The 14,022-nt window shown below is 58.2% G+C and overlaps 1 protein-coding gene across 1 annotated transcript in view; it reads right to left on the bottom strand.

Moving 5' to 3' along the window:
- COX10 (cytochrome c oxidase assembly factor heme A:farnesyltransferase COX10) overlaps window positions 1–14,022 on the bottom strand; it is a 27,121-nt gene that overhangs the window by 6,291 nt on the left and 6,808 nt on the right. Inside the window, exons 2-5 of the mRNA XM_078880643.1 lie at window positions 9,218–9,390; window positions 8,284–8,339; window positions 7,399–7,655; window positions 5,797–5,921 (exon numbers count right to left, since the gene is read on the bottom strand). Of these exons, the coding sequence (XP_078736769.1) occupies window positions 5,797–5,921; window positions 7,399–7,655; window positions 8,284–8,339; window positions 9,218–9,390 (611 nt within the window). The remainder of the gene's footprint in view (window positions 1–5,796; window positions 5,922–7,398; window positions 7,656–8,283; window positions 8,340–9,217; window positions 9,391–14,022) is intronic.

The raw sequence follows: 14,022 nt of genomic DNA, 5'->3' as shown, positions 1-14,022 counted from the left end.
TAGTGGTAGTAGCAGCAGTAGTGGTAGTGGCAGTGGTAGGAGCAGCAGCAGCAGTAGTAGTAGTAGTGGCAGCAGTAGCAGCAGCAGTAGTAGTGGCAGCAGTAGTGGCAGCAATAGTGGTAGAAGCAGTAGCAGCAGTAGTAGCAGCAGTGGCAGCAGCAGTAGTAGTAGCAGCAGTAGTAGCAGTGGCAGTAGTAGCAGCAGTAGTAGTAGTGGCAGCAGTAGTGGTAGGAGGCAGTAGCAGCAGTAGTAGTAGTAGTGGTAGGAGCAGTCACATGAGTAGTGGTAATAGCAGCAGTAGTAGTAGCAGCAGCAGTAGTAGCAGTAGTAGCAGCAGTAATAGTAGCAGCAGCAGTAATAGCAGCAGTAGTAGTAGCAGCAGCAGCAGCAGTAGTAGCAGTAGTAGCAGCAGTAGTGGTAGTAGCAGCAATAGTAGTAGCAGTAGTGGTAGTAGCAGCAGTAGTAGTAGCAGCAGTGGTAGCAGCAGCAGTAGTAGCAGCAGTAGTAGCAGCAGTGGTAGCAGCAGCAGCGGTAGGATCTTGGTAATGAGTTTGTCAATCCAGACGGCGATTTCAAAGTTGCATCGCTCCCAGTGGCCGGCTTTCTTCAACATCGGCAGGAGCAGCGCGTTCCAGACGGCCACGCAAGCGCGTCGGTGATAAAGAATATCGCTCGCGTTGCCCTGCCCCCCAAGCTGGCGTTTGTCGTTGAAAGAACGGGCCGCCGGACTGTCCGCGCTTTTGCGATTTTATCTTTTCTCGGAGGCGCTCCTCACCCACCCACACCCACCCTCACTCTGCACTCCGTCCGTCATGTTGTGCCGCTCGCTTGTCTGTGACTTGCCGACGCGCCCCAACAAAGAGCTTCACGGCTCATCGGATTCCTCCTGCAGTCCAAATGAAGATTCTTGATTCCGCTGCTGCTGCTACTGCTGCTGCTGCTACTACTGATACTGCTCCTACTACTACCGCTGCTGCTACTGCTGCTGCCTCTACTGCTGCTGCTGCTACTACTGCTGCTGCTGCTACTGCTGCTGCCTCTACTGCTGCTGCTACTACTGCTGCTGCCTCTACTGCTGCTGCTGCTACTACTGCTGCTGCTACTACTGCTGCTGCTGCTACTGCTGCTGCCTCTACTGCTGCTGCTGCTGCTGCTACTGCTGCTGCCTCTACTGCTGCTGCTACTACTGCTGCTGCCTCTACTGCTGCTGCTGCTGCTACTGCTGCTGCCTTACTGCTGCTGCTGCTGCTTCTGCTGCTGCTACTGCTGCTGCTGCCTCTACTGCTGCTGCTGCTACTACTGCTACTGCTGCTGCTGCTGCTGCCTCTACTGCTGCTGCTGCTACTACTGCTGCTGCTACTACTGCTGCTCCCCTCTACTGCTGCTGCTGCTGCTACTACTACCGCTGCTGCTACTGCTGCTGCCGCTACTACTACCGCTGCTGCTACTGCAGCTACTGCTGCTGCCGCTACTACTACCGCTGCTGCTACTGCTGCTGCCGCTACTACTACCGCTGCTGCTACTGCTGCTACTGCTGCTGCCGCTACTACTACCGCTGCTGCTACTGCTGCTACTGCTGCTGCCGCTACTACTACTGCTGCTACTGCTGCTGCCGCTACTACTACCGCTGCTGCTACTGCTGCTACTGCTGCTGCCGCTACTACTACTGCTGCTACTGCTGCTGCCGCTACTACTACCGCTGCTGCTACTGCTGCTACTGCTGCTGCCGTTACCACTACTGCTGCTACTGCTGATACCGCTACTGCTGCTGCTACTGCTCTTACCACTGCCACTACTGCTGATACCGCTACTGCTGCTGCTACTGCTCTTACCACTGCCACTACTGCTGATACCACTACTGCTGCTACTGCTCTTACCACTGCCACTACTGCTGATACCGCTACTGCTGCTGCTACTGCTCTTACCACTGCCACTACTTCTGATACCGCTACTGCTGCTGCTACTGCTCTTACCACTGCCACTACTTCTGATACCGCTACTGCTGCTGCTACTGCTCTTACCACTGCCGCTACTGCTGATACCGCTACTGCTGCTGCTACTGCTCTTACCACTGCCACTACTTGCTACTGCTGCGACTGCTCCTACCCCCGCCGCTGCCGCCGCAGCCGCTGCCGCTGCTCGTTCGAATGGATCTCACGCGCCGTGTGCCCGGCCATGCGTTTAATCAGGGCGCCTAACAAGCGCAGAGCGGAGCGGAGCGCCACTTAAGAGGAATCGCACGCAACGCTCGGCAAGCCAGCCAGCCAGCCCCCCCCCTTGTCCCCCCCCCCTTGTCCCCCCCCCCTTGTCCCCACCTCCCCCCCCCCCCCTTGTCCCCACCCCCCCCCCCCTTGTCCCCACCTCCCCCCTTGTCCCCACCTCCCCCCCCCCCTTGTCCCCCCCCCCCCCTTGTCCCCACCTCCTCCCCCCCCCCTTGTCCCCCCCCCCCCTTGTCCCCACCTCCCCCCCCCCCCTTGTCCCCACCTCCCCCCCCCCCCCCCCTTGTCCCCACCTCCACATTACCAAGGTGCTGCTCGGGGCGGGTGGGGGCTGGGAGTTGGGGATGGACGGGGGGGGGGGTCGACTGGGTGGATTGTTTGGCGGTGGGGGTGGTGGGGGGGCCTGGGGGAGAGTGGGGGGAGAGTGGGGGGAGAGTGGGGGGGTGAGTGGGGGGAGAGTGGGGGGAGAGTGGGGGGTGCTCTTAGCATCGCTGCGTTTGTTACAGATGGAGCGTGTGGGTGGTGGGGGGCGGTGGTGGTGGGGGGGGGATGGGAGCAGTGTGGGGGAGGGGGGGGGGTGAGATTTGGGGGAGGGGGGACACAGATCAGTGGGGTGGGAATGGGGGCAGTGGGGGGGGGGGTGAGATTAGGGGGGGCACCCAGGCAGCCATCAGTGGGGTGGAGATGGGGGGGGGGTGAGATTAGGGGGACACAGATCAGTGGGGTGGGGGTGGGAATGAGGGCAGTGGGGGGGGGAATGGGGGGGGGGCACCCATCAGCATGACCCCATTCTTTACGACGTCTTTCTTCGCAGGCGGATGAGACGAAATTGGGCTGAGGGTTTATTTATTTTCTTTGGGAGAAGCTGTGGGCGGGGGGGTCCGCATTTCTCTTCAACAATTTTTTGTTACGTTTATTTATTTCACGCGTGCGCGCGCGTGTGTGCGTGCGTGCATGTACGCGTATACATGCGTGTGTGCGTGCGTGTGTACATGCATGTGTGTGTGTGAGCGCAAGTTTCAGATTTACTGAAATACACCCGTCCTTGGACAGGCAAAAGGCGAGTCAAACATGTTCAATATTCAATTATTATTCAACGCAGTCCGTAAGCAATGAAACATACTTATACATTCATTAATAAAATACATTTCAACAAGATAACACTCCATACGTTGCCTCTAATTATACCAAAAATACGACCTTGATATTTGTTTTGTGTTTCATCCGACAACTCACCCACAGTGACTTCCAGGGACTCCATCAATCTCAGCAATCTGTGATGCCAATTTATTAATCGTACGATGACATCCCCTACACATCAGCTACCGCAGTCTGTGTACCCCCTACTACCCCTTACCCCGCACCTCCGATTAACAGATTGGCTACGTACGGTACAAAAGAAGTTCAACATGCACACAATACATAAGTGCCCAGACCAGCTCTACTACTGCCTGGCGCGGTTGCGAGTGAGCTGAGTGTGTCACAATGACACGGCACATTGTGTCGGGGCGAGGCAGGGGAGGGGATGCACGTAGCAGGAGGATGAGGAAGCTGCTTCTGTAGCTGCAAGCAAGGCTCTCTCCTTCCCTGCTCTCCCCTCTCATCATCATCCCAGAGATCCAAGGCCCGGTCATCCCCCCTCCCTCCTCCCACCGCCTCCTCCCCCTCCTCCCTCCTCCCCCCTCCTCCTCCTCCTCCCCCCTCCTCCCACCTCCTCCCTCCTCCTCCCCCCTCCTCCTCCTCCTCCTCCCTCCTCCTCCCCCCTCCTCCCACCTCCTCCTCCTCCCACCCTCCTCCCTCCTCCTCCCTCCTCCTCCCTCCTCCCCCCCCCCCACCTCCTCCCTCCTCCTCCTCCCTCCTCCCCCCACCTCCCCCCCCCCACCTCCCCCCCTCCTCCTCCTCCTCCTCCCTCCTCACTCCTCCTCCCTCCTCCTCCCTCCGATCTAAACTATATATATATATAAATCATTTTAGCCAGGTAAGGCTCACTGAGCTACGTAGCTCTTCTTTCAGAAGCGACCTGCCAATCACAAGTAATAGCTCAGCGAAGTGGCAATGCAGAGCAGCCAAATAGTCTCAGCGCATGTTCATCAGAAATGCGGAGGGGATAACACTGGAGGAGCCGGAGAAAAATGCACGCGACCACGGGGAGAGAGACACGCAAACTCCAAATATACAGCAGCCATCAGGGTCGTGATCGAACCCACGACCCTCCTGTATACTAGGCGAGGTAGTTAACATCTCCTAGCCACCGTGATGATGATGACAGAGACACGCAAACTCCAAATATACAGCAGCAGGCGTCAGGGTCGTGATCGAACCCACGACCTCCTGTACACCAGACGAGGCAGTTAACATCTCCTAGCCACCGTGATGATGAGAGAGAGAGAGACACGCAAACTCCAAATATACAGCAGCAGGCTTCAGGGTCGGGATCGAACCCACGACCTCCTGCACACCAGGCGAGGTAGTTAACATCTCCTAGCCACCGTGATGATGATGAGAGACGCAAACTCCAAATATACAGCAGCAGGCGTCAGGGTCGGGATCGAACCCACGACCTCCTGTACACCAGACGAGGTAGTCAACATCTCCTAGCCACCGTGGCACCGCCCACCACCAAAATCCACGCGACCACGGGGGAGAGAGACAGAGAGAGAGAGGGAGACACACAAACTTCAAATCTACAGCAGCTGGCGTCGGGATCGAACCCACGACCTCCCGTGTACCAGGCGAGGTAGTAAACATCTCCTAGCCACCGTGATGATGATGAGAGAGAGACACGCAAACTCCAAATATACAGCATCAGGCGTCGTCAGGGTCGGGATCGAACCCACGGAACCCCCCCCCCCACTGCGTTCCATCTCTTGTGCCGACGTGCCCTGTCACCTGTCACCTGTCCCCTGTCACCTGTCACCTGTCCCCTGTCACCTGTCACCTGTCACCTGTCCCCTGTCCCCTGTCCCTGTCACCTGTCACCTGTCCCCTGTCACCTGTCACCTGTCCCCTGTCACCTGTCCCCCTGTCACCTGTCCCCTGTCACCTGTCACCTGTCCCCTGTCCCCTGTCACCTGTCACCTGTCCCCTGTCACCTGTCACCTGTCCCCTGTCACCTGTCCCCTGTCACCTGTCCCCTGTCACCTGTCACCTGTCCCCTGTCCCCTGTCACCTGTCCCCTGTCACCTGTCACCTGTCACCTGTCCCCTGTCACCTGTCACCTGTCCCCTGTCCCCTGTCACCTGTCACCTGTCCCCTGTCCCCTGTCCCCTGTCCCCTGTCACCTGTCCCCCTGTCCACCTGTCACCTGTCACCTGTCCCCTGTCACCTGTCACCTGTCCCCTGTCCCCTGTCACCTGTCCCCTGTCCCCTGTCCCCTGTCACCTGTCCCCTGTCCCCTGTCACCTGTCCCCTGTCACCTGTCACCTGTCCCCTGTCCCCTGTCCCCTGTCACCTGTCCCCTGTCCCCTGTCACCTGTCCCCTGTCACCTGTCCCCTGTCACCTGTCACCTGTCACCTGTCACCTGTCCCCTGTCACCTGTCCCCTGTCACCTGTCCCCTGTCCCCTGTCCCCTGTCACCTGGTTGATGGTGTTGGCGGCACACGATGTGAGCCCGGTGCCAAGCGACGCCAGCAGCAGCATGGCGGGGTCAAAGGTCACCGGCGCCATCGCGTAGCCGGCAGCGGCGGTGATGACCACGAGGGCTGGGGGGGGGGCAGGGGGGGGGGTGTTTGTAAATCCTTTACATTAAGTTCACTTGCTTGCTTGCTTAGGACCGTGCAAAATCTTTCGGTCGTTTTTTAACCCACTTCCCGTGATCCAATCGAGCTGACATTTTGCACGCAGACTCGTTGTGCGCGACAATTTATTTTCGTGAAAAATTTTTTGTTCCAAATTTTACACTTTTTAGGAAAAAAAATTAAATCCTTTATATTAAGTTCACTCGCTTGCTTGCTTGCGTGCTTACGACCGTGCAAATCTTTCGGTCGTTTTTTAAACCCACTTCCCGTGATCCAATCGAGCTGACATTTTGCACGCAGACTCGGTTGTGCGCGACAATTAATTTTCGTGAAAAAAAATTTCTCCAAAATTTTCCACTTTTTAGGAAAAAAAAAAAAAAGTCATATTTAATTTAAAATACCAATGTGATAAAAATGAACTCTTACTGAAGGAAAACAGAAATGAATAATAAAATAAAACCGATGCCACGCATATAAAGGATTTATAGTGAAAAACTTTATTTTAACGGGTTAATTTTTTGTTGTTGTTTTCATCGGGTAAAGGAAGGCCGCCACCACCCCCCCCCCCCCATCTGAGGTGTGGAACTCTTCTTCAAGAAGCAAACGATGGGCTCGACGTCGTCGTCGTCGTCGTCGTGTGGAAATTGATGGCGGCGGCGGCCGAAATAACTCTCACGAACGCGCAGAGATGTTGATTCACCACCCCGACCCGCACCCCGAAACGTGGAGGGGGAAAAAACGACGATTCCGGAGAAAAATCCACGCAACTGACCCCCATCCACACTCACTGGTCAGTCGGGATCCCTCCCCCCCCCCCCAACTCTGACCCAGCTGACCCCCGTCCACACTCACTGGTCAGTCGGGGTCCTCCCCCCCCCCCCAACTCTGACCCAGCTGACCCCCATCCACACTCACTGGTCAGTCGGGGTCCCTCCCCCCCCCACCTCCACCCTGACCCCTGACCCCCATCCACACTCACTGGTCAGTCGGAGTCCCCTCCCCCCCCACCTCCACCCTGACCCCTGACCCCCATCCACACTCACTGGTCAGTCGGAGTCCCCTCCCCCCCCCACCTCCGCCCTGACCCAGCTGACCCCTGTCCACACTCCACACTCACTGGTCAGTCGGGGTCCTCCCCCCCCCCCAACTCTGACCCAGCTGACCCCCGTCCACACTCACTGGTCAGTCGGGGTCCTCCCCCCCCCCCCAACTCTGACCCAGCTGACCCCCATCCACACTCACTGGTCAGTCGGGGTACCCTCCCCCACCACCTCCGCCCTGACCCAGCTGACCCCCGTCCACACTCACTGGTCAGTCAGGGTCCTCCCCCCCCCCCCCCAACTCTGACCCAGCTGACCCCCGTCCACACTCACTGGTCAGTCGGAGTCCCCTCCCCCCCCCCCCACCTCCACCCTGACCCCTGACCCCCGTCCACACTCACTGGTCAGCCGGATCTTGGAGAGCCGCGCGTAGATGCCGGGCAGCTCGGACATGTCCACCCGCACCTCGTGCCACTGCTGGGCGCAGGACCTCCTGCCGTCGAAGTCGCCGTCATCGTCCCGCGTCGGCGGGGGTCGCGTGGAGGTCACGACGGCGGAGGGCGGGGAGGGCGGGGAGGGCGGGGAGGGCGGGGAGGGGGGGGTCGCGGTGGGGGGCTCCGGCGTCTTCTTGCAGAGCCGGCGGCGGCGGGGCCCGGGGCTTCACTCGCTGCCAGGTCACGGAGCGGCCGAGACTCAGGTGCTGTGGCAGAGAGAGAAGGTGGGGGGGGGGGGCAGGGGGGGGGGGGAGCGTGGGGGAGAGAGGAGATGAGAGAAGGGGGGGGGGAGAGCGTGGGGGAGAGAGGAGAGATAGGGGAGAGAGATGGGAAGAGCGGCGAGAGAGAATGCAGAGAGGGGGAGCGAGGCCAGGGGGGGAAGCGGGGAGAGATGGGGGGAAAGATGGGGTGAGAGAGCGGGGAAGGATGGGAAGAGATGGGGAGAGAGACGGTGCAGTGGAGAGTAGAGTTAAGAGAGATGAGACAGGCAGAAAGATAGTGGATGGTGTTGAGGAGAGCTCACACTTGAGAAGAGGGAGAAATGGCGCAGTGGAGAGTTGACAAAGAGTGAGAGATAGGGAGAGATGGAGTTCAGAGAGAAGAGGATGGATGAGGGGGAGAGAGATTGGTGGGGTGAAGATGCGAGGAGTATTGGTTCAAGCAAGCCTGCCTGCCGATGAGACACTCAACATCGAAACCGGCCCAAAATTCTTACGCAACCCGACCCAAAGACAAACATTCCCCATATAGCCTTAACAGACTGGAGGGGCAAGTGCTGTTAGCGAGCGTCACCCATGAAGGGCCGGCACCTCGCCCAGCCGCCCTGGTCCCCGCAGGGGCGAGGTTTGCTACGCACCGCGACACCAGTAACTCATTTTATGCCGAGGGGTGCCCCATGGTAGAGATGTTATCTCCCTGGCCCAGAGGTCGCAACCGGGTACCCGATACCCGTACCCTACCCAATACCCGTACCCTACCCAATACCCGTACCCTACCCGATGCCCGTACCCTACCCGATACCCGTACACCTACCCGATACCCGTACCCTACCCGTACCCTACCCGATACCCGTACCCTACCCGATACCCGTACCCTACCCGTACCCTACCCGATACCCGTACCCGGCCGGGTACGGGTAGCCGTTTGCGACCCTGGTGCGGCCGGGTACGGGTACGGGTAGGCCGTGAGTCACTGGTGAGTCACCGTTTGTCACTCATTTCCCAACGTCTTGTCTCTTCTCACAATTCAAGTTCCTAGAATCAACCCACCCGCGCCTGCAACATGGCTTCATCCCAGAGGTCGCAATCGGGTACCCGATACCCGTATCCTACCCGTACAACAAAAAATTAACCCGTAAAAACAAAGTTTTTCACTATAAATCCTTTATATGCGTGGCATCGGTTATATTTTATTATTCATTTCTGTTTTTCTTGAGTAAGAGTTTCATTTTTATCACATTGGTATTTTAAATTAAATATGAAATTTTTTTTTTCCTAAAAAGTGGAAAATTTTGGGGAAAATTTTTTTTTCACGAAAATAAATTGTCACGCACAACGAGTCTGCGTGCAACACGTCAGCTCGATTGGATCACGGGAAAGCGGGTTAAAAAACGACCGAAAGATTTGCACGGTCGTAAGCGCGCAAGCAAGCGAGCGAGCGAACTTAATATAAAGGATTTAAAAAAACGTCCCCACTCACGGGCCCCGCACGCAACAGGAGGCATTACCCGGGCGTGCGGCGGTGGCCTTGCCAGGACGGTTCTCGTGGCCGCGGCGGCAGCAGCGACGTGGATGAGGCGAGCGGCCCCCCCGGCCCCGCCGGGAGGCCACGGTGGTGGTGGTGGCCCCCGCACGGCACCAGCGGCCGCCGAGACGTGGCGCACGCCGGCTCCCCCGCAGCCTGTAGCAGCAGCAGCAGCAGCACGCACAGCACGCACACACAGCACGCACACAGCACGCACACACAGCACGCACAGCACGCACACAGTACACACACACACACACACAGCACAGCGCACACAGCACACACAGCACGCACAGCACGCACACACAGCACGCACACAGTACACACAGCACGCACAGCACGCACACACAGCACGCATACACAGCACGCACACACAGCACACACAGCACGCACGCACAGCACGCACACACAGCACGCACACACAGCACGCACACAGTACACACAGCACGCACAGCACGCACAGCACGCACACACACACAGCACGCACACACAGCACGCACACACAGCACACACAGCACGCACAGCACGCAGTACACACAGCACGCACACACAGCACGCACACACAGCACGCACACACAGCACGCACAGCACGCACAGCACGCACAGCACACACACACAGCACGCACACACACACAGCACGCACACACAGCACGCACAGCACGCACACACAGCACACACAGCACGCACACACAGCACGCACACACAGCACGCACAGCACGCACAGCACGCACACACAGCACGCACACACAGCACGCACAGCACGCACAGCACGCACACACAGCACGCACAGCACGCACAGCACGCACAGCACACACACACAGCACGCACACACACACAGCACGCACACACAGCACGCACAGCACGCACAGCACGCACACACAGCACACACAGCACGCACACACAGCACGCACACACAGCACGCACAGCACGCACAGCACGCACACACAGCACGCACACACAGCACGCACAGCACGCACAGCACGCACACACAGCACGCACACACAGCACGCACAGCACGCACAGCACGCACACACACACACACACCCACACACACAGCACGCACACAGTACACACAGCACGCACAGGACGCACACACAGCACGCACAGCACGCACAGCACGCACACACAGCACGCACACACAGCACGCACAGCACGCACACACAGCACACACAGCACGCACACACAGCACGCACACACAGCACGCACACACAGCACGCACAGCACGCACAGCACGCACACACAGCACGCACACACAGCACACACAGCACGCACAGCACGCACACACAGCACGCACACACAGCACGCACACACAGCGCGCACACACAGCACGCACACACAGCACACACAGCACGCACAGCACGCACACACAGCACGCACACACAGCACGCACACAGCACGCACAGCACGCACAGCACACAGTACACACAGCACGCACACACACACACACACACAGCACGCACACACAGCACGCACACACAGCACGCACACACAGCACGCACAGCACGCACAGCACGCACACACAGCACGCACACACAGCACACACAGCACGCACAGCACGCACACACAGCACGCACACACAGCACGCACACACAGCGCGCACACACAGCACGCACACACAGCACACACAGCACGCACAGCACGCACACACAGCACGCACACACAGCACGCACACAGCACGCACAGCACGCACAGCACACAGTACACACAGCACGCACACACACACACACAGCACGCACAGCGCCGGCGCACAGCACACTTAGCACGTACCCACAGCAGCACAGCACGCACAGCGCCGGCTGCATCACCCATCACCTGTCTGTGAACCCCTACCCCTGTGTGTGAACCCCTACCACCCCTACCCCTGTGTGTGTACCCCTACCAGCCCCTACCCCTGTGTGTGTACCCCTACCCCTGTCTGTGAACCCCTACCAGCCCCTACCCCTGTGTGTGTACCCCTACCCCTGTCTGTGAACCCCTACCAGCCCCTACCCGTCTGTGAACCCCTACCCCTGTCTGTGTACCCCTACCCCTGTCTGTGTACCCCTACCCCTGTCTGTGTACCCCTACCCCTGTCTGTGTACCCCTACCCCTGTCTGTGTACCCCTACCCCTGTGTGTGAACCCCTACCCATGTCTGTGTACCCCTACCAGCCCCTACCCCTGTCTGTGAACCCCTAACCGGCCTTGCGCCGAACTGGATCCTGGTCAGGATTCAAACTTATATTTCAAGATCGTGGGCTTCGACTGAACAGTGTGACACATGAACCGGCTGAGGATTCAAGGTGGAGCGCAATGCGCTAACCGACCAGTCGTACAAGGTGCAAAGCGATAATCACAAATCTCACACACACACACAACAACCGCCATTCGCCACTAAGTGGCGGTGACGTCACCACGACGCTTGTGCCAGGCCATGTGCACCTTGAGGCCACGTGAAGTGTCGAACGCCCGCTGGCAGGAGGTCACGGGGCAGACCCAGGTGCCACGGGTCGACTGACCGAGATGACCGAGATGACTGGCTGATGCACCACCTGTGCCCCCTACTGTGCCAACTTGCTGTGCTTTAGCCACCCGGCGCTCCGCTCGTTGTTGTGAGCGTCGCTCCTCCGCCCTCCGTTGTTGTTGGAGGGCGACTGCCTCCAACTGCCCAGTAGCGTCCTTCACGAGCCTCCTCCACTGAGGCCGATCTTGACACCGCTGGTACCAGTCATCGGCAAGTCCACTCAGCTCCACGTCCTCCTGTACCACATCACTCCATCTCTTCTCTAGCCCGTGCCGCGCCCGTTTAGCCCCCTCGATCCGGCCGAACAAAAGCTGTTTAGGCATGCGGTGGCTGGGCATGCGGGCTACATGACCCAGCCAACGCAGCCTTGCCTGCCGGAGGAGCTCACTGATGGGACTTTGCCCAGATCTTTCAAGGACTTGTGAGCTCCTCACACAATCCAGCCTGGTTAAACCCAGGATGGATCGTAGGCAGGCCAGCCTAAATGTTTCCAACCGGCGAAGATGCTCCACTAGGGGGGTCCACGTTTCGCAAGCATAGAGAAGGGAGGGAATGACCGTGGCCGAGAAGACCTGAAGCTTCGTGCGGAGCGACAGACCAGGTAGCTTCCACACAGCGTTACGCAACCGATGAAAAGATATTGCCGCTCGACTGATTCGGAGTGAGACCTCTGCTGATAAACTGGAGCCGGTCATGAGCACACTGCCCAGGTATGGCAAACTCTCTACTCTCTCCACAACTGCCCCATCACCGATTGGGAGTTGTGGGGGCGGAGTGCCCGATGGTACAAAATACCCAGGCAGGTGCTTAGTTTTGGTGGGGCTGATGGTAAGGCCCCACCTCTTAGTGGCACGCTCCAGTCTCAGCAGCAGCGTCTCCAACTCCTCTTCTGAATGAGCAGCTATTACCAAATCATCGGCATACATAACGTGGTTGACCAATAGGGAGCCATCCCTTGATCGCACCCGGGCGTCGATCAGCCTCCCATTGTATCTGTACCAAATGGTAATTCCCCCGGTACAGCTATTGAAGGCTTCACGAACTACGCAGTCGAAATAGATGTTAAATAATGTGGGAGCCAGAGGACATCCCTGTCGCACCCCAAGGTGTACAGGGAAAGGCTCCGACTCCCGGCCACGTAGTTTTACCCGGGCCCGCTCACCATCATGAAGGTCCTTAATGATCGTGAGCAGAGGGTCAGGGACTCCGAAAGCACGAAGAACAACCCAGAGCCCAGTCCTACTGATGGTATCATAGGCCTTGACCAGGTCAATAAAGCAGAGATGTAGGTCTTTTTGGAATTCCCTACACCTCTGCTGTAGCAGACGGACAGAAAATATGGCATCTGTGCAGGACCGCCCTTTCCTGAAACCACATTGGGGCTCCGCAAGCCTCTCCTCAGCATGCCTAGCAAGGCGATGTTGAATAATCCTTGCCAGGACCTTACCCGGCACACTGAGGAGTGAGATGCCCCTGTAGTTGTTACAGTCGGTACGGTCCCCCTTCTTAAAGAGGGGGACCACCAGGGCATCCTTCCAGTCCTGCGGAACCCGTCCAGTGGTCCAGACTGTTGTTATGATGTCATATAGGGCAGTCTGTGCACAAACGCCACCCTCCCTCAGCATTTCGCCTGGGAGATCATCTCTGCCCGGTGCCTTCCCTGGTCTCAGACTCCGGATCGCCCTCAGTACTTCCTCAACAGCCGGTACCTCAGCCAGCCACTCACAGGGGGTGACCTCTTCCAATATTTGAGGCACCGCAGCCTCAGCAGGGTTATCCCCACTTTGTGCCATGATGTTTTCCTGGCTGAGAGATTTTCCCTCCCCCAGGACCTCACAGAAATGCTCAGCAAATCTGCAAACCTTTTCCTGGGGGTCGGAGATTGGATCACCGCTTTTTCCTCTAATGATGGTAATAGGTGTGGCGCTGCAGGTTACTTTTTTGATGGAGTTAAATAGTGATTTGTGATCGCGGGCCACTGAGGCAGACTCCATCTCCTCAGCAACCCGCGACCACCACCCATCCTTACAGCGCCTCACGGCTCTCCGAACCTCCGAGCGAAGACTGCGGTAAACCTCCTCATTCTCTGACGTGGGATGCTGTAGGCGATGAGAGTGGGCCTGTCGCTTTTTCTCAATTAACCTGAACACCTCCTCCGTCAGCCAGGGTTCCCGGGGAGGTCTGGACCGCGTACCCAAAGCAGCCATTGCAGCTGCATGAGTCACAGTCTTAAACCTCGCCCATTTACCCTCGACATCAGGTGGAGTGGGGGACGATGCCAACCCC

This window comes from Lampetra fluviatilis, chromosome 58, assembly GCF_964198595.1.
Source record: "Lampetra fluviatilis chromosome 58, kcLamFluv1.1, whole genome shotgun sequence".
Lineage (NCBI taxonomy): Eukaryota > Metazoa > Chordata > Hyperoartia > Petromyzontiformes > Petromyzontidae > Lampetra > Lampetra fluviatilis.
Note: the sequence above shows the minus strand (reverse complement) of the source record. Positions and strands in the feature narration are given on the sequence as shown.